This window comes from Rana temporaria, chromosome 5, assembly GCF_905171775.1.
Source record: "Rana temporaria chromosome 5, aRanTem1.1, whole genome shotgun sequence".
Taxonomy (NCBI): Eukaryota; Metazoa; Chordata; class Amphibia; order Anura; family Ranidae; genus Rana; species Rana temporaria.
Window position 1 is genome coordinate 202104713 of NC_053493.1, and position 21796 is coordinate 202126508.

General features: G+C 43.9%; 1 protein-coding gene across 1 annotated transcript in view; it reads right to left on the bottom strand.

The window, feature by feature from the left end:
- The window catches only part of EPB41L4B (erythrocyte membrane protein band 4.1 like 4B), a 334961-nt gene that overhangs the window by 161822 nt on the left and 151343 nt on the right, over positions 1-21796 (bottom strand). Inside the window, exon 3 of the mRNA XM_040353483.1 lies at positions 20222-20264. Coding sequence (XP_040209417.1) covers positions 20222-20264 — 43 coding nt within the window. The remainder of the gene's footprint in view (positions 1-20221; positions 20265-21796) is intronic.

The window sequence follows — 21796 nt, forward strand, 5'->3', positions numbered from 1 at the left end:
GAAAGGGAAAGTGAGCAGGGAGGAAATAAGAGTCAGAAGTACCCCTATCCAACAGGACTAGTAATAGTGACTGAGACGCATAATAGAACAGGCGGACTTGGGCCAGTAAGTCTGGTCTGTTTGGACAAGGCCAAGTATTGCCTATCCGACCACCAGAAGTCTGGGAATGTCAGTGTTCCACATTCTTCTAGGCCAATTTGGTGATGAGAATTACCAGAACCCTTTCTTCCTCTATCTTGTGCAGCAGTTGAGGAAAGATCTTCATAGAGTCAAGTCCAAGGATTCATAAGATCATCTACTGTAAAAGCGGTCCACAGCTGGTTTTCCCAAACTCCGACAGAGATTTTGAAAGATCTTGGGGTACAAAGCCCACTCCCACCAGGTCTAGGGGCCTGCAGTCTGCCAGCCAAAAGTTTACTCCAAGAATGTAGATTGGCGAGAGAGCTGGAATGCAAGTTTCTGCCCAGGAGAGAAGACTTGTTTCTCATAGGGTAGCATGGCTTCTGGTACCCCCCTCCTGGGAGTTTGTGTTAGCTACTATTGTGGCCTTGTCCAACTAACTGGGTAAACTTGCAGAAGGCAAGTCCAGCATTTGAGATAATCGAATGACTCGGTTTCAAAATGTTGACAGGGGCTTTCAATCCCTTGAGACTGGTCAGTCATGAAGTTGTTAACTACGCCAACCTGTACAGTTTGGCACCTGTTACCACCTTCCATGGCATGTAAAGGAATGACTTTCCCAATTCCATAGCAGTTTGGAGATCCACCATGTCAGGAAGAGCTTTGTCTAGCTAGCATTAGGCGATTGCATTTGGGCTGCAGGATTTTTTAACTTAATGCAGAGAATGGTAAAAAAGAAAAAAAGAAAAAACACATTTCAACTTTTCACCTTTACAACCAACAGATGTCTCTCTACTCTGAGAAGTAGGGGTGCCTCTTCATTGTTTGGAGGGTTCTGGGCACACTTGGTTGACTTAGGAGACCAAGACCAAGCCTTGCAATGAAAGTGTTAAGACTTGGTTATGAGATGCGTGGAGAGTGCAAAAAGACCAATTTTGCTAAGCAGTAGACACCATAGGAGTAGTAGGCTTTAGGATTTAGTAGAGGTAGGAGTACCTTTCCCTCATTGACTTTGTTGATGAATTTATCAAGGCATTCCCCAAAAAGGCATTCAATATCAAAAGGCATGCATAGAAGACTCTTGACAAGCAGGTTCAGCAGACCAAGTTTTAAGCCACAAAATCCTGTGCCTATGCAGTGAGATAGGGACATTCTAGAGCAGTGATGGCGAACCTGTGGCATGCCGAGCCCTCTCTGTGGGCACGCCGCCAGGATAGCAGAGGGAATTCCCCAGCAAGGCAGTCACTTGCACTGGCGGTGCAGGCACGGAGGAGCCGACTCCGCTCCTATCGCGAGTGCAATCGAGCAGTGTGAGTGCGATTGGGCAGTGGGAGGGCAGATGCAAGTAAAGCACTCCCTGCATGCAATGATGGCAGCCAATTGGAAAGAACACGGAGTGTCTGCTCTGTAAGCAGTGTGTGATGCCTGTGTAATGATGTGTATGGAGGAGAATAACTCCTCCCTTCCTGGACGTGGAGAGCGGCTTCCTGTGCAGGGACTCGGGTGCTGAAGCATGGCAATGTGGAGGACTTTGTACATACACAGGTAGAACAGTGCTATGGGGGAAGGGGGAAAGGGGGGGCGGCGACGACACTGCTGTGTATGTGGGGGGCTGTGAAGGGGCAGAGGACACTGCTTTGGGAAGTGCCTTTGCATCCATCCCTGATCCCAGTACATGCATCCATCCCTGATCCCAGTACATGCATGCATCCCTGATCCCAGTACATGCATCCATCCCTGATCCCAGTACATGCATCCATCCCTGATCCCAGTACATGCATCCATCCCTGATCCCAGTATTCGGAGCGTAACACACTCCTTTTGAAAAAGCACAAAATGTTTTTTTCTGGGCAGATTTGTATGTTTTTGGTCCCTAAGGGCTCATTCAGTCAGATGATCAATCCCTTTCTCTGTACAGAGCAGCTGGTAGGTTTCATTTCATGTTGGCACTTTGAAAAAATAAAATAAAATTTTGTGTCGCTGTTTGGGCACTCGGGCTCAAAAAGGTTCGCCATCACTGTTCTAGAGACTTGGTAAAATTACATTCTCTGAAGTGCCAATACAAAACAAGAGTCCTTTTGTCCCAGCTACCCTGTGTCTGATCCCCAGGGGATACTCACTGTATGGAATGCAGAATGGATGGGATTTTGTGTGTCTGGATACTGGTGCTGCTACAATCCGCGGTGCTGATCATGTTCCTGTGGCCCTGTAGAACATGGCAGTAGTGTGCTGTGTGTGTTCAGGAAAGATGGGCAGGAATGTGTCAACCAGGAGACATGATGCAGTTACCTCATCTTTCCGAGACCAAGTCAAAATAGAAGGAGAAAAATAGCCACACCTAAAACGGCTTGCACCAAAAAAACTTTACAGAGAAATTGCAGGGGGTGCACTCGATTATCAAAATACTAGACAAGTAAATCCCCCCCAATCCTCAGTTTTTGCAGTGACTGGGGGATCTCCCCCCCTCCCCACTCGCTGCCACAAACTAAAGAATACGTGGCTGTGCGGCGTCATTCATTTGCGGTGTTCTGTGGATGAATGGACTACAACTACCGACAGCCTTTGCGGCTATCGGCTTGTAATTCTCGATGAACTACCACGGCACCCCGATGTATGGGCAGACAGTTTAAGGGCCCTTTCACACGGAGGGGATCAGTAATGATCCGCTCCATGTGTCCGCTTTGCTCAGCGGGGATCCTCCGTAAAATCCCCGCTGAGCTGGCAGCTGACAGGGCGGTCCCCGCACACTGTGCAGGGACCGCCCTGTGTTTCCTCCGCTCTCCCCTATGGGGGATCGGACGAACACGGACCATATGTCCGTGTTCATCCGATCCGGCAGACGGAAGAAAAATAGGATTTCTTCCGTCTGCAAATGCGGATCTTTGCGGAGGCGGACAAATTACGGGTGTCAGCGGATGTTCATCCGCTGACACCCGTAATCACATAGGGACCCATGTATGTCCCGTTTTCATCCGCAAACGGACGGATGAAAATGCGGCCATACGGTCCGCTTGTGTGAAAGGGCCCTTACACTGACAGTCTGCAGGAGACTTGCATGGCATCAGCGATCTGCTGATCGCTGGTGCAATGCTTTCCAGGCCCCTAAAACAAAAAAATTTAAATGCGCATTTTGTTACATGCAAAAAAAAATTGCATTTATTATTTTTAGTGGAAAAGGGTGAACTTATCCATTAAAAAAAACAAAACAACAACAAATCACCATTTAAGTAAGAACCACCACAAAAAAATAAAAAAACCTGTCAATCTACATACAAAGCATATGTGCAATACAATAGTGAAAATCAGGGTGGATAAAAACCAGTGATTTAAAAAAACTAGGGCTGTGCAAATTAACTTTTAATTAATCGATTAATCTTAAATTTTTTTGATCGATTAAAATTCTTTTGATTGGCACTAACCCCTCCGCCGGCTTCTGGGCCTTCAGGGAGTTCCGTCGGAGATCCAGTAACGTCACGGACACTGGCGGGGCTTGCCGTGTCCATCTGAAGGGCTCCTTTGCTGTGCCTTCATATCTGCATCCCGGCGGGACCTCACTATCTGCCACACGCAAGGGCTGTTACACTTCCCTCTAACACTTCCCTCTATCACTTCCCTCTATCAACCTGGGATTCTACAACCATCCACTGGGAGTTGTGATAGTTCCCTTCACGGGACATCTACATGCCGACGGACTGATGTTAACCTCTCCTCATCTGGATTCAGCAGTGGTATCGTTGTACACATTTTTATACCAGTATCATACATAGCTACATGATTTTATGACTGCTTTTGGTACCGTTTGGTATTACTCGCACCATTTTTACAGTTTATGTAGCTACATCGATTTTATCTCCAGTGCAATATTTATTTGGTTACCTACTTGAAGACTATAAAAGTTTTAATGCTATTCCCATCAAGCGCTGCCTTTGTGTGTTTTTTGTATCCTGCTATCCATTTTTCCAGTGGTTGGTAGCTGCACTGGGAATCAGCCTGCAAGGAGATCAGCTAAAAGTAGTTGGATCTGTATGTGCGTTATAATTAATCGAAATTAGTCGATTAAATCGATAAAAAAAAAAAAAAACGATTAATCGAACAGAAAAATTTTGATCAGCAACAGCCCTAAAAAAAACAAAAACTTTATGGGATTTTTTTTTTTTTTTGGGGGGGGGGGGGATTGTCCGACTTTTTTTATTTGTGTGAAACAATATATGACAAATTGCTTCTAAATGGATCTCTCGATTTTGATCTGTTTCAGTGTTTTTATTGAGATTTTCAGTACATATATAAAAGTAGCAATACAGATTAAAGTACCCTCCTGCAGGCCAACATAGCCTGCCGAGAGTGTCAAAAATGAAAGGGTCAAATATTGAACATGAAGCATTTGGCATATAACTGTGCATAGATCTCCATATGTAATTCAGTGGCAAAAATGAGTTAACAATATAACGTTTATCGTCTCAGTTTCGATGTTTTCTATTGAACAACAGTAATACCATGGTGTCATAAAACGTGGTGGTCACATGAGGGGCAAGTAACATGAAATGTTTTAGAAAGTATATTTGGGTCATCTGTCTCTAATGCCGCGTACACACGGTCGTTTTTTGTGATGAAAAAAAACGATATTTTTAAAAACGTCATTTAAAATGACCGTGTGTGGGGAAAACGTTGTTAAATGTCTTCTAAAAAACGACAAAAAAAAAAAAAAAAAATCGAACATGCTTAAATTTTTTATGTCATTTTTCAAAACGTTGTTTTTTGTGTCATAAAAAATGATCGTGTGTGGGCTAAAATTACGTTTAAAACTACGTTTTTAAACCCGCGCATGCTCAGAAGTTATGACGCAAGCTTGAATAGAACAGAGTGACTCCGTACGTGCTGAACGTAACCGCGCTTTGCTAGAGCATTTTAAAAAAACAATGGTGTGTAGGCAACGTCGTTTTTTAAAATGAAGTTTGAAAAACTTCGTTTTTTCCATGAGAAGAAACAAAGTTTTTTAACAAGACAAAAAACGGGCGTGTGTACGCGGCATTAGGATTGTCAAAAATCTACGTGTTGTGTGTTCATCTGGGATTTTTTTGAATTTAATTGAATTTATTTTAATGCTTTTGGAGTAAAAATCTATCTAAAAGATAGTTTTCTATTTAAGATACATTAATAATTTTGTTTATTCAGCATGAAATGGAGCTTAGTTATGTAGCATGAGGCTGTATATTTTGCAATATTTACAATTTTGGGAAACTCATTCAATGAATCCAAACTCTGCAGAGAACATGCACTGCGTTGATGCATTCACACAATTTCACAGTAACCATGAGATAAAGCAAAGTTCAGGAATATACCTTTATCCCATTGTTTTACAAATCTATGTACACTACATACGGTATGATTGAATTGGTTCGGATATCGCCGTTTTACTAATCTGACAGCTTATTATTGCAAAAAGGCAACCTTCATTTTGTTTGCAAATATTAAAGATTCTAACTACCAGCAAGAATAAATCCTTACATTTAAAAAGCACCTGTCAGTTCAGATCCATCATGGCAGCGTCTGTAAGCGGGCATCCACTCACCTGCTGTGGCCACGTCCCCGTCCCCCCCTGCTTGTGTCACTGCCGCATCACCAGACGTCCCATTAAAGTGAATAGGACAGTCGGTGAGTCAACAGCGGGTCAGAGGAGGAGCTGAGGAACAGAGATGACAGTTGCTCTTTAAGAATTATGATTTAAATCAAGTCTTTTTACTAGTGATTGAAGTCATGATTTACAGTAAATCCTGTTTTAAATTAAACTTTATTTAAATCAAATCCACCCTGGGGAGAATACAGTGTAAATCAAATAGTTGTTCTTATGAAATTCTAGTCCCCTGATGACATCTGATACGACAAAACATGTTGGGTGGAGCTAGCAGTGACATCATCATGGCCCCCCGCCAAGAGCTTGGTGCTTACAGACTGCTACGCAAGCTTTTCCTTCGGGAGTACCCTTTTATATAATAAACTTAATCAGTTCTAATGGTATTCTACTATTTGGGCTTTTATGCTTTCCTTGTTTATGGTGGTACACTACTATTTGGATTATGTTGGTTGCCTTCATCAATGGGCCCTGGAAGTGGGACTGATGTAGCACACTGAAGTCGCTAGGACCCTGTATTACGCAAGCATTCCTGATCCCCTATTGCTTGGAGGTCAATCCTTCTGGTAAGGAGCAGGTGTACCTGGTAGTCTAGGAAGCAAGGAGTTGGCACTTTGACACTGTAGTGGCATTAATTACATTTATTAAAGCACAGCACTTTTTATGAACATTTATTCTGCATCTAGTATGTGTTGACCTTTAAAACAAACTGTTTGATTTGCATAAAATCAGCATTACATTCACACAATTGTATTGCACATATGCTTTATGACTGATTGCACAGTTTTTTTGTGGGAATTCTTACTTTTAATGTTGATAGAGTGATTTTTAAAAAGGGATAGTGTAGCTTTTTTTGTTATGCAATAAACGTAAATAACCCCCAAATACTCTGCCTAATAAAAACTGCATAAAGTGCTACGCACTGCAGGTTGTCATATTAAAGTGGTTGGACAGGCAGGACATCTTTCACTTCCTTCATTAAGGGAAAAAAAAAAAAAAGGCGTTCCAGTGTTTGTATAGCCCCCTCAAATACTTACTGCATCAACGCTAGTCTCTCAGTCTCTCTCTCTATGAACACAGAAGCAGCAGCGGGAGCCATTGCCTCCTGCTGTTGTCAATCAAAACCTGTGAGTTGGGTGCAGGGGAAGGCCTATGGTGACATATGCAGGAGCCAAGAGTGCTACAACTGCTTTAAAAGCTAGGAACCAGTGCCAACATAATGAAAAAATTCCCTTTCCTTTTAAGCGATGCTGGACTTACTAGAGGTCTAGGTGTAGCCCGTCACAGTGAGCATACCTCTGAAGTGGTCTTTAGGGTCTGGGAACCATAGAAATGGACTACAGTCCTTGACCTGTATAGACCATGTGGCTGAATACACATGTTGCACTTTGTGCCAAGGTGTGCGCCAAATGCAGGAGCCAGTGCCCAAAGCAAACATTACAAGTCGGCCCCACACTGAGGTCCAGGTATGGCCCCAAAAAGGTACACATCAAGGGTTACTGATCCAGAAATAGCCCAGGGTTTTCCAAGCAGTCAGAGCTTGATGGAAAATGAATGATTTTAAAACAAAAAAAAACTTCTCCACTGGAAAACTGGTCAATCACCTAGGACACTTGCAAACATACCGGAGCCTTACAGCGTGGGCGAGTGTGCACAAGAGGCAGCCCTAGCAAGTTATTTGGCAGTCACCTGAAGTTTGCCTGCATACAACCCATGGTCTAGGAATACAAATCATGTGCCCTGTACGATAAAGAGAATGCATTTTGTTGTTGGACTTCTAAGACCCATGCTTGGCAGACATGAAAGGGATCCCAAATGATAGCAGTTGAAAATGGAGGGAGCTGTGGATTGGTACTGCTCCCGGCTCCACTGAACATTCACACAAATTCTGTCACATAGCAATAGCAGTATCCAATCCAGCACCCCTGCCCTGAAGGATTACACCAGTTCCAGTAATGAGCAGCAATGCCCTCGTCATCTCACCCACACCCAGTTCTCCTCTCAGAAGACTGTGGGGATGCTGCAGTAAAGCCAGAGAATACATTGGACTGGCTACAGATGGTGGGACAGTTAGCAGAGCAACAGTCTTCATTGAAACTGACTACAGGCACTGTTGTCCCTTCCTACAGACAACCCACTACACACCCTTGCTTACATGCCTGGAGATGACGCCAGCCCAAATGGTCAGCATGAAGTTGACCAACATCAAAGTAGGGAGGAGAGACAGGGTCAAAAGGGACTTTATGCATGCAAGGAGGGAAGCCTGAGGCTAAGGCTAGCTGAGCAAGTAGGGAAGCCATATCATAATCTGCATTTCTCTCCTGACCATACTGACCTGTCATACCCTTCACACTCTTCTCCTGCACAATCTGCCCTCACAACACGCTTCACCTGCACATATTGCTCTTGGTCATACCCTCCACACTTCCTTCCTGTATATGTGTCAGGTCTAAAAAGGAAAAAGGAAGGTGTTGCCTGCGCGTATGTAAAGTAGGTATGAGGAAGGGAAAAGAAAAGTGTAACAGACTGCTGCCCCCCCTAAAACATGTTGTCCAAGGAAAACATAAATAATATAGGTAAGAAGGGATGGGGGTAGTGGCGCTGTCTGTTATATACCCTGTGTGACCAGGGTGTGGACCTGTAAACAATCCTAATGCTGAATAGCAAGGATCAACAGGTTAAGTGAATAGCCAAACTGGATACTCAGTGATGTAGTGATGCTAAATATACACTAGATGGCGGTATATGGAAAATACCTAAATAAATGTGGTAGTAGAAATGTGATCAAAATGTGACTAGTTGTAAAGTGTTAAACCATAAACAATAATGATTCAGGTAGATACATAGACTCTTCAGTGACATACAGATCTATGCATATTATACACTGTGAACGTGGTACTACCATCCACAGCTGGAAGCAAAACGTGTAACAGATCCGTGGTCAATCAGGTGTTCATTCATCTGATAGTGTGATCAAAAAAGTATATATATAAAAATTGAAATAGTCCTTCCAATTTAGTAACTCTGAAGTGTAAACAATAAATAATAAACAGCAGCAGATATAAAGTTCATTCGGTGGGTGTCATCTTGGTGACTTGCTAGGTGAACAGACAAAATAATTTGAGTGCAGTCGCTGTGGCTCCGGTGCTCCCCCTTATGTATCCCCACTCACCAGAGTTGAACACCCCTGCAGGGGTAACAGGCGTAGGTAGGGATTTCCACCAGGTGCTCCTCAGCTCGGATCTCCAGGCACTCGATTCTCCCAACGTTCCCTTTAGATTCCACAGCGGGGCAAAAAATATAAAGACGGCTGTCTTTATATACCTCCGGAGATAAAAAGGACAGGGACTCCCATAGTGTAGTAATTTAAGTGGTAGCACTCAGGCTAAGATTTATTGGCTATGCCAGCACGAAATACAGGTAACAAGAGTACAGGGACTCAAATATATTGGGATAAAAAATATGAAAAGTAAAATTAAATAAAAGGTCCAGGCTGGTTGGATTTGCCAGCCGTTAGGGTAATAAAAACAAAAAACTAAAAACTGCTGTACCAGCAGTGTCCCACTATGCACTTGTAAGCCGGTGCTTGTGACAGAGCTGGTTGAGCGGCGTGCGCTCCAGATGCGTCCCAGCTCGTCTCCCGGAAGTGCGTGGGGGTGTGCGTGTATCCGCTTGACGATCGTTTCGTCCAATCACGTCTTCTGAAGCGGGTACACGCCTACCTCTTCCTCCAGTTTATATAAGAGACGTCAGCGTGTAACCTCCCGCCCACTTAAGGCATCAACCAATCAGGATTTTGTTGCAGGGCTCCCTCCGAATCAGTGGGTTAGCTGAAAGCAGTCAATTCCCTTGGGATGTTTACGGTTACCGCGGACTGAACAATATAACATATTAGGATCTTGTAAACCCTTCATTAGTGTGGTTTTATCACCTCTTACGATTCATACAAAAAACAATGCATAAACAGGGGAAACCTCATATGTACATAAATATATGGAATGTTAGTAGTAAAAAATAATAATAATAATAATGTTCAATACAAGGCTAACATTATATCCGTGCAGGAGAAATGTTGGGGGTATGTTAATAATATAATGGATGAGATGGCTCGGAGATGCCACATTATGTCCACAATAATTAATAAAACATATGTTATAAACGGCTCCGAGGAGTCTAAAAAATGAGTATAAGAATGCAAGATCTCTCAGAGGGATGTAAGAAAAAACTCAGAAAAATATTAGGAGAAATGCAGTGTAAATAAAATCAAGGATAAAGTAGGTAAAGTCAACACCTGAGCTAGTAGGTGATGGTACCATAACTCATAATATTTTCTAATATATGGGTATAGGTGTAGAAGTAGAACAGTATCGAGAGTATGGTGGACATTCCCATACTATATAGGTACATAGGTCCTACAAAGATAGAGGGGGGCACAGATGGCACCATATAGGGAGTCCGTCAATTTACATATACACCAGAGGTTGTAATGGTCCAATCTTAAATAAGCATTTGCCACCACTCCATAAGTGGGGAGTGATAGGACGTGCACTTATGGAGTGGTGGCAAATGCTTATTTAAGATTGGACCATTACAACCTCTGGTGTATATGTAAATTGACGGACTCCCTATATGGTGCCATCTGTGCCCCCCTCTATCTTTGTAGGACCTATGTACCTATATAGTATGGGAATGTCCACCATACTCTCGATACTGTTCTACTTCTACACCTATACCCATATATTAGAAAATATTATGAGTTATGGTACCATCACCTACTAGCTCAGGTGTTGACTTTACCTACTTTATCCTTGATTTTATTTACACTGCATTTCTCCTAATATTTTTCTGAGTTTTTTCTTACATCCCTCTGAGAGATCTTGCATTCTTATACTCATTTTTTAGACTCCTCGGAGCCGTTTATAACATATGTTTTATTAATTATTGTGGACATAATGTGGCATCTCCGAGCCATCTCATCCATTATATTATTAACATACCCCCAACATTTCTCCTGCACGGATATAATGTTAGCCTTGTATTGAACATTATTATTATTATTATTTTTTACTACCAACATTCCATATATTTATGTACATATGAGGTTTCCCCTGTTTATGCATTGTTTTTTGTATGAATCGTAAGAGGTGATAAAACCACACTAATGAAGGGTTTACAAGATCCTAATATGTTATATTGTTCAGTCCGCGGTAACCGTAAACATCCCAAGGGAATTGACTGCTTTCAGCTAACCCACTGATTCGGAGGGAGCCCTGCAACAAAATCCTGATTGGTTGATGCCTTAAGTGGGCGGGAGGTTACACGCTGACGTCTCTTATATAAACTGGAGGAAGAGGTAGGCGTGTACCCGCTTCAGAAGACGTGATTGGACGAAACGATCGTCAAGCGGATACACGCACACCCCCACGCACTTCCGGGAGACGAGCTGGGACGCATCTGGAGCGCACGCCGCTCAACCAGCTCTGTCACAAGCACCGGCTTACAAGTGCATAGTGGGACACTGCTGGTACAGCAGTTTTTAGTTTTTTGTTTTTATTACCCTAACGGCTGGCAAATCCAACCAGCCTGGACCTTTTATTTAATTTTACTTTTCATATTTTTTATCCCAATATATTTGAGTCCCTGTACTCTTGTTACCTGTATTTCGTGCTGGCATAGCCAATAAATCTTAGCCTGAGTGCTACCACTTAAATTACTACACTATGGGAGTCCCTGTCCTTTTTATCTCCGGAGGTATATAAAGACAGCCGTCTTTATATTTTTTGCCCCGCTGTGGAATCTAAAGGGAACGTTGGGAGAATCGAGTGCCTGGAGATCCGAGCTGAGGAGCACCTGGTGGAAATCCCTACCTACGCCTGTTACCCCTGCAGGGGTGTTCAACTCTGGTGAGTGGGGATACATAAGGGGGAGCACCGGAGCCACAGCGACTGCACTCAAATTATTTTGTCTGTTCACCTAGCAAGTCACCAAGATGACACCCACCGAATGAACTTTATATCTGCTGCTGTTTATTATTTATTGTTTACACTTCAGAGTTACTAAATTGGAAGGACTATTTCAATTTTTATATATATACTTTTTTGATCACACTATCAGATGAATGAACACCTGATTGACCACGGATCTGTTACACGTTTTGCTTCCAGCTGTGGATGGTAGTACCACGTTCACAGTGTATAATATGCATAGATCTGTATGTCACTGAAGAGTCTATGTATCTACCTGAATCATTATTGTTTATGGTTTAACACTTTACAACTAGTCACATTTTGATCACATTTCTACTACCACATTTATTTAGGTATTTTCCATATACCGCCATCTAGTGTATATTTAGCATCACTACATCACTGAGTATCCAGTTTGGCTATTCACTTAACCTGTTGATCCTTGCTATTCAGCATTAGGATTGTTTACAGGTCCACACCCTGGTCACACAGGGTATATAACAGACAGCGCCACTACCCCCATCCCTTCTTACCTATGTGTCAGGTCTAGCCTTGATATTGCAAGTAACTATCTGTAATAACACTCCATCTCTAGTTGTTAACACTACAGGTGTTTGAATCTTCTTGGGCATCAAGGTCCCAAACCTGTATTTGGGTGGAAGCACGTGGACTGCTTCTTTCTCAATGCATTTCATAGATTGCTACACTTCATCAGAACAGTCACTGACATATTTAAACAGAAGTATGACAAATCAACAGAGCGAAGCCCTAGCTTCCACCTTGTACCACCTGTGGAGGTTTCTCCACTGCCATAGGTGCAGGTTCCCCTAGCCAACAGTAGGTCAGTCTAAAGTCTGCTGAGTGTGCAAGGGTGGTGGGGACAGTACTTCACTGGTGATTTAGGACACTTTAGTCACCGAAACAGAACAAGAACTGTCCTAATAAAGCAGAGGAATCTAAAGTGCACTGAGAGACTGTGCCTTAGTTTCCAGCCAAGAAGATACTGCATATGGTAGTGACAGTCATGACACACGAGTAGATTCAAACACCTGATGGTGATGCATACTATAGCTCGATCATTGGGTACTGATAGTGATTTGTGATATTAAGGATAACATTTACACATAATAAAAAACAATTATTTGTTGGATGTTTTTATTGGGTATTTTGATGTTAATATTTTTTTTAAAAAAGGGGGTGTGGCTTGGCGCGCGATGAAGACGGCAGCACACTGAGGGAGCTCCGCTGACATAGGCAGCCGTGCACAGCTCTCCACCCGACCAACGGCACTCAGATACCCGGGAAGAAGCTCCACAACACCCCTCACTCTCGCACACGCCACGGATCGGCACCCCATTCAGCGAGAGACATCACGGAGCTTTTTAAAAGTAAAACTCCGGCCCAGGCCAGCAGCCTGAAATCCAAGATGGCGCCGTCGCTCCACGAGGAGGAATTTAGTGAAGACTCACAGTCGGCCACAGAGGACTCAGGAAGGGGTAAGAAGAGATCGGATCTCCCCCTGACGTTTGCTGACATGTCAGTCTTCGCGGCAGACATAAAATCCACCTTCTCAGCAGCGATCACTGACCTAAAGTCAAACCTACTGGTGCTTAATGACAAAATGGCCACTGCTGAAACTGCTGGAAAACAGAGGGACAAAGCAATACACAAGCTTGAAAAGACCTCACTTGCCAAGGCCCTGCACTTAATAGAGATGAATAGACACATAGAAGATTTGGATAACAGGGGACGCAGATGTAATGTGCGTGTACGGGGGATCCCTGAATCAGTGGGCCATGACCAGATAATACCGGCGTTAGAGGGTCTTTAACAGTTTACTAGAAAGACAGGAAGACACAGCTATAGATTTTGTATGGGCGCACATGGCCCTTAGGCCGCGAGGACCAGACAATGCTCCACCAATGGACATAATTTGTTGCTTTCAAAGCTTCACTCTGAAGGATGAAATTATGCGGAAGGCTAGAAGAAATGACCATATAGCCTTCAATGGAGAAAATATAATGCTGTTCCAGGACCTTTCCCAAATAACTTTGAAAAACAGGCGTGCGTTGCGCCCCCTGCTGGAGAAGCTGCGGAACAAGGACATTCGCTACTCGTGGCGTTTCCCATTTGCACTAGCAGTCACCTTGAATGGCCAACAAGTCCTCCGTACACCAGCTGACCTACCAGATTTCTGCTCTGCACTTGACCTGGAACAGACGGATCTCCCTGACTGGTACGCCAAAATTCCTGCACCCCGTCCTAACCCCGGTCCATCTCAGGTAACCGCAATCCACGCCTGAGAAGCGGCAGGCCAAACGACAGAAGCAGAATCGGGCTGGCAGCTCCAAGATAGAGACCCCGAGACGCCCAGCTGCTCCTGATCTGGACTATGAAGATGACTGAACCTGTCAGGGCCTTCCCTGATTCTGTCCCACCTCCTGCCTTTTCCTGATTTTCCATTTTTGTTTGTTATTTTTCTTTTTCTACCATATGACGCACGCTGAACTTTGATGTGAACTGAAAATGTTCTGACTGCACAGCCTTTGGGGACTCGGACTGCTGAAACCCCCGCCCCCTCCGTCATCCTCGGAGGGCGAGAGAGCCCTACTTACCAAACGACCTGTTTTCCTGATCCGAGATAGCAACGTACCCCCTGCCTCCAGTTCGCATTTTTTGCCCTCCTAGAAGACTCATTTTTCCTTGTCTGCCGCGCATCAGAGGCGGAAAGTTGATGTCGCGGAACGACAATGAACTGCTTGCAAAGCTACTTTGGATCCCTGCACTTATACCCCTTACTCAGCAGTCACAAGAGGCCGAGCTGAAGACTTTTGCCCGCGAACTGCCCCTCGATAACCGCGGTGTCCTCCTCCGGCAGCTTCTTTCCTGCACCCAGTTTGCAGATGTATCCCCCCTGGGGGAGTTACTGTCAATGGTACTATCTTATACAGTTTTTTTTTGCAGTTTTTCTTTTTTTTTTTTGGTTATTTTTCCGTTTTTTTTCAAAGTTCCTCTTTTTGATGAACGCTTCCACATAGCTCTCAATATATTTCTTAGGATATGTTTCTGACCATAATGTGTTTTTTCTCAATACCCAGGTCGGGTGTGAACTAAGCGCAGTCTGAGGGACCAGGTAGTTTACTGCTGACTAGGATGTATAAATCTCCTTGCTGTTTTGTGTAGGCCCCAGACCCACAACTTTTTTTTTTTTGTTTTTATATGTGCGGCTGCCAATGATGCAGCCATTTACCTCTTTTGAATTTTTTCCTACTAATTGCAATCCCTGTTGGATTGTATCTCAGGTAGAGTGCTGCCGTGTAATCAAGTGTCTCCCTATAACCCCACAGAGTGTCCCGGTGCTCCTGATTAAAGGACACAGGTGACACTATACATATAGGAGTTACACACACCTGGGTGGGTTGACCCGCTCAGGGGAAGTACCCATATTTTATTTTGCTCTCCGCCGTATAGGTACGGCTCCCTACTTACCTCTCTTTCTCACTAATTTACTCTCTGTATTTCTTCCTCCCTTCCCTCTCTGACCCCACCTTTCTCCCCTCGCTCTTCCTCTCTCTAACCCCGACTGGTGGCCTCAGGGAGGGGGGGATTGATTTGAACATTGCCTGACACTGTCCATCATACTTACATTAATCTGATTTTGTCTGTGCTTGCCAACACAGCTGACCTTTTGAACCATCTCCTCCTGTACCGCTCCAATGGCTTTCTCTTCGCTGGGAAGGGCACCGACTGTGATCTCACACAATATTAGGGGTCTGAATATTCCAGAACGCCGCTCCACCCTTCTGCGTGAGCTGAAGAAAGGTAAGCCCCAGTTCGTGTTCATCCAGGAGACGCACTTCAAGACACATCACGCACCCAAACTGACTGATTCATACTTTACAAGGGCATTCCATGCCACCAATAGTGACTCCAAGTCGAAGGGAGTGTCTATATTGGTGAGTAAGGACGCACCTTTTCACCTGACGGAACAGAAATGTGATCCCGGGGGTAAGTTTTTATTTTTAAAGGGGACATATGGGTCCACTCCAATGACGTTAGCCAACGTATATTTCCCCAATAGAGACCATGCCTCATTTTGTAACCAGATAACCACGGAACTCCAGGGGTTCTCCACGGGTTGCCTCATACTGGGCGGTGATTTCAACCTCCCGCTCAATCCACTGACTGATACCTCAAATGGTAAATCCTGCATTACTTACAGAATACTTAAAATAATTAAATCCGCCCTTCAGGGGCTGCAACTGGTCGACACCTGGCGTTTTCTCAACCCTGAAGGCCGTGACTTCACTCATTATTCGATCCCCCATGCCAGATATGCCAGGCTGGACTATCTTTTCATTTCACAAAGGAATTTATCCTCAGTAGAAGCAGCACACATAGGGATTCAATCGATTTCAGATCATGCCCCGGTCTCCTTGGGCCTGAATCTGTTGTCCATGCCCCCTAAGCAACCCACATGGAGACTTAATGCTTCCCTCCTGACAGACCCAGATCTTTTGGCCTCTCTCACTGGCTCTATGAAGGAATTCTTCTTGCACAATTCCATCCCAGGAGCAGACCCTCTTATGGAAGCCCACAAGTGCACATTGAGGGGGGAGTTGATTAGAATGGGCTCTAAACGTAAGAAAGACAGAGAGAAGGAGATCTCCAGGCTGTCGGCAATGATCCGCTCCTTGGAATCCCAACACAAACACTCGCTCACGGTAAAATCGGCGGGAGAGTTGTTAGAAGCCAGGAAGGATTTACAGCACTTGTTCGACTCAAAGTCGAGGCGAATGCTGTTCTTCAAAAAAAAAATATACTATGAGTCGGGCAATAAATCAGGTAAACTTTTGGCCAGGGCTCTGAGAGAACACACTTTCGCCAATGACATCGCGGGCATTAGACGAGGTGATGGAAAAATTGACAAGACCACGGAAGCCATAGCTGCCCGTTTTCAGGAATTTTACTCTAAACTCTACGACTTACCTCCCCAACACAGGCTCAAGGACATGGATGGAGATAGAGCACAAATTATTCAAGACTATCTGACCAACAGTAGACTGCCCACCCTAGCGACCGCTGATGCTTCGCTACTAGAAACACCGATAACCTGCGAGGAGATTACCCAAGCAATTAAACTGCTGAAAAATGGGAAAAGCCCGGGTCCGGACGGCTACACGGCCATATATTATAAGACCTTCACCGATGTACTGACCAAACCGTTGGCTGCTGCCTTGAACTCCATGTCTACGCCCAGAGACATCCCGTCTGCATTTCTGTCGGCCCAAGTTTCCATAATTCCCAAGCCTGGCAAGGACCCCATGGACTGCGCCAGCTACAGGCCCATCTCCCTCCTAAACATTGATGCCAAATTATTCGCAAAAATCCTCGCACTGCACCTGAACCCACTGCTGTCGAACCTGATAGGTTTGGAGCAGGTGGGCTTTGTCCCAGGCAGGGAGGCGAAGGACAATGTAACCAAAGCCCTACTTCTTATACAGGCGGCGCAGGACGAGAGCGTTGAAGGCCTTCTCCTATCCACGGATGCGGAGAAGGCTTTTGATAGGGTGGCGTGGGACTTCTTGAGGGCGGTATGCGAACACATAGGTCTAGGCCCGTGTATGCTTGCATGGATTTTTGCCTTGTATCGTAACCCTACGGCGAAACTCAAAATAAACGGGACTCTGTCAGACACAGTACACATCCGCAATGGCACCAGACAGGGTTGTCCCCTCTCTCCGCTACTGTTTATTCTGGCCCTTGAACCCTTCATTAGGACTGTGAAACTGAATGATGCGATAAGAGGATTTAGAGTTCGAGGGGGGGAGTTCAAGGTAGCAGCCTACGCGGATGATCTCCTTTTCTTTTTAGCTGACCCCGCGACCAGCATATCCAATCTCCTAGAGGAGTTTGCTCGCTATGGATACTTATCCAACTTAAAAATCAACTACTCTAAATCCGAGGCCATAAACATCTCATTACCAACTGAACAGCTGACCCGAACTAAAGCAGAATCCAAATTTAGATGGGAGGAAGGAGCTATCAAGTACTTAGGCACTCACCTGACACCACAATTGCAGCACATCTTTGACTCGAACTTCCCACCCCTCCTGAAGAGCTGCACAGCCGATCTTGAACGGTGGCGAATAGGCTGCTTTTCTTGGTTTGGACGCGCATCCATTGTCAAAATGGTGATCTTGCCTAGGTTCCTGTATCTTTTCAGGACCCTACCCATAAAAATCCCAGCACACTTCTTCCGCTTCATTTGGAACCAGCGTAAACCCAGAATTAAATTGTCGTGGTTGTTTAGGCCCAAAGAGGCGGGCGGGATTGGGCTACCTAACTTTAAACATTATTATTATGCATCTCATATGGCCAGGGTAATTGATTGGCATTGCCATAGGCGTTCAAAAGCATGGGTGTCTTTGGAGGAATCCCTATCCAAGCGTTCGTTGAGGTACTCCCCATGGACACCCAAACTTAAACCCGATGTCGCCTCTAAATTACAACCGATCACACGAACCACACTGGAAGTCCTGCTTGATATCGCTAAAGGGGGCAAGATTACCACACCCACGTGCCCTTTGACACCCTTGGTGGGAAATGCTGATTTCCCTCCGGGAAAGGACAATGATTTGTTCCAGCCGGAGCATAGCGACACCCCCTTACTCGCGAAAGACTGTTTCTCAGGGGATAAAATTAAGAACCTTTTGGCATTGAAGGGAGGAAATGGACTCCCACGACTGAAGTGGTGGTCATATTTCCAATTACGAGACTACCTTACTAAACACAGACGCTCACAAGACTTCCGCAGACCTTTGACTGACTTGGAGAAGACATGCCTAGATGGGAACCCCCTAGATAGAGCTACATCGACTTCGTATAGCTGGCTGCAACTGGTTGAATGTGGTGGAGCGGACGGTTACAGGAGGAGATGGAGGTATGCGTGCATTTTGGCACATAAAAATTCCATAAGTACACTTGTCCAGGAAATGGGCTACAAGCTGCTGACACACTGGTATAATACCCCTGACAAACTCCATAAGTGGAACCCTCAGACACCCCCGACGTGTTGGAGGTGCCAGACGGAGAGAGGCACCCTTCTCCACATTTGGTGGGAGTGCCCACTGATTGTATCCTTTTGGGACAAAATCACACACCTGATTAAAAAAATCACAGAAACAGAGTTGTCCTTGGATGCAGCTTGTTGCCTGTTACACATCAACCACCTTGCATTACAGACATACAAACACTCGCTAACCAAACATCTGATTAATGCAGCGCAGTCGCTGGTTCCTATTCATTGGAGATCAACTAAAGTACCCACAATGATTGATTGGCTTAAGAAAGTTGGAAGTATATGGGAAATGGAGGACACTGTGGCGCAGGAACATAGAGTCGAGGCCTTTCAGACTACTTGGAGACCTTGGATCACTTTCCGATACTCACAGGAGTATGATGACATTATGTAGAACCCTTAACTAGGGACGATTAACTTCATGGGCCTCCGCAGACTCAATCCTTTCAATATCTCTCCCTCGCACATCCCTGACTGGAGGGCAAGTGTTGGCGTGTTGGTGTCCGTCCTCCCCCTCCCTCCCTACCTGTGTCATATCTGGGGTTCCCCTCTGTTCCTACTCATTTCCCTCTCCCCGTCTTTTCACTTCTTCCTAATCCTCTTCATACATGGTCTCATGTGCAACGTATGCTGATGAACCGTTACAACCTAAGGCCGCATCACTGCTGATATCCCCATAAACTCTTAAGGTGACCTAGGCCACAGGCTCAGAACGAAACTACATCACCCGTATTTAGACCCTTTAGGGCATGCATAGGAAGATTAAGTTTCAACTTTTAAACTATTGATCTGCTCATAATATGATTACTCTGCAAATCTTTTGACTCATGTTCACACGGTATCACATTGTTTATTGATATACCTGTACTTGCATATGACATACTATGTAACCTGTTTCTCGATTTCTTCTTTTTCAATAAAAGCTGAATGTTCAAAAAAAATAAAAAATATTGAAGACAGCTCTTCAAAAGTAAAAAAAATAAATATAAAAAAAAAAAAAATACTGGATATTTGGCTGTGTGGATAACCTTCTATAGTGCACATTTTAACAAATTTATATCTACTCCTAGTTCTTGTAAAATGTACAAAATGCTCTGCGCATCAAGTGTCAATAAACTTTTTAAGACAAATTATTTTGAGAACTATGCACAATTTTTTGAGTGCATATTTAAATTTTAAATATAGGTCTTTTTTTATTTCTAACATACACTATAAAATACAGCTCTAATCTAGCATATACAAATATACATCTCTAAGGCATCAAAACCAATGCTTACCCATTTTGTCAGTATGTAATGTTAACATATTTATATGTTATTTGTTTGAAAGAACTTTACAAGCAGTAGGTAAAACAGATGCAATTCAAAGTAAAAAAAAAAAATTAATGAAAAATTAAATAAAAAAGCGAAACATTGCAATACATACTTTTTATTTGTTTCTTAATGGGTTTCGTATGGTCCAGCCAATGCTTTAAAGAAAAGAAAACAAAAGTATGTCAACATGCATGTAAAATGATTTAAGAAATGATGGTCTGCTTGCTTGGAAGAGCTTTTTTTTTAAAAAAAAGGATTAGTTTGCCTTTGTATTAAAATTTGCTATGCAATAAAAGGGCCCTAGGATTTTACAATACATTGCTGAAGAAAAAAAAAGTGAGCTTTTCCTGTAGAGGTGGCTTCCACTAATCATGGCCTGAAAACATCTACTGAGAGAGATCGGTCACATCCTGTGAAGAATCTAGGACATGATAACTGCTAGGCAGGGCATCAGCACCTAACAAGTGATTCCCTTCTGACATACAACCATTCGTGTGCAGTACACTCTTCCTCCACCATCACAGCAGCCACTGATCTTAGTCACTAAGGCCCCATACAGACAATTTCTTTCACCGCTCCAGGTGAGTCTCGTAGATCATCAAGGGTAGTTTGAACCACCAGGGTGCCGGCAATGCTGATTGTAGCAAAAACGAAAAGAACTCTGGACAGCCGCACTCCAAAATGACTTAAAATAAAGTTGGTCTTTTAATGTAAAAAGTACATACAGGCACTGCAAACAACAGATACAGATTGGCCGACGCGTTTCACGCTGCAATTCAGCGCTTAGTCATGGCTAACATAGGTTCACACTGAAAATACATATATACCAATACCACCATCATGTGAGAAAACATTCGCCTATGGCGAGACTGGATCAATTAAACAATTAGATAGTTAATTGCATGTAATTAACTATCTAATTGTTTAATTGATCCAGTCTCGCCATAGGCGAATGTTTTCTCACATGATGGTGGTATGGGTATATATGTATTTTCAGTGTGAACCTATGTTAGCCATGACTAAGCGCTGAATTGCAGCGTGAAATGCGTCGACCAATCTGTATCTGTTGTTTGCAGTGCCTGTATGTACTTTTTACATTAAAAGACCAACTTTATTTTAAGTCATTTTGGAGTGCGGCTGTCCAGAGTTCTTTTCGTTTTTGCTAAGGCCCCATACACACGAGAAGCAAATGCAAACACATGTAAACTCAAACTCAAGTTTTCAAAGGCAAAAAGCGTTTAAAACGCCAGTTTTTTCCGCGAATTTCGCAGCGTTTTGCGGCGTTTTACCGCGTTTGCGGCTATAACAAAGACATTGTAGACCCTTCCAAAGCTTTGAAACGCAAAAACGTTTGCGTCTGAACCCAAAATTTTGCGTCTGAAAAAACGAGCCTAAACCCAACTGCTTTAAAACGCAAAAAAAAACGTGAATGTGTGCATGGACACATAGGATAACATTAAATGTGTTCAGGGGCAGTTGAAAAAAATGCCCAAATGCCTCTGAACTCGAGTTTACCAGCGTCTCGTGTGCATGGGGCCTAAGATGACAGAGAAAGAAACGCGCATGTGGCTGTATGTCAGAGGGAGAGCACCCAACTGCTTTCATGTCCTAGATCTGCAGAGGACAAGGTGGATCTCTCTCAAAAGAAGCTTACTAGCCAGGCTTCGGGAGAAGCCACCTTTGGCTA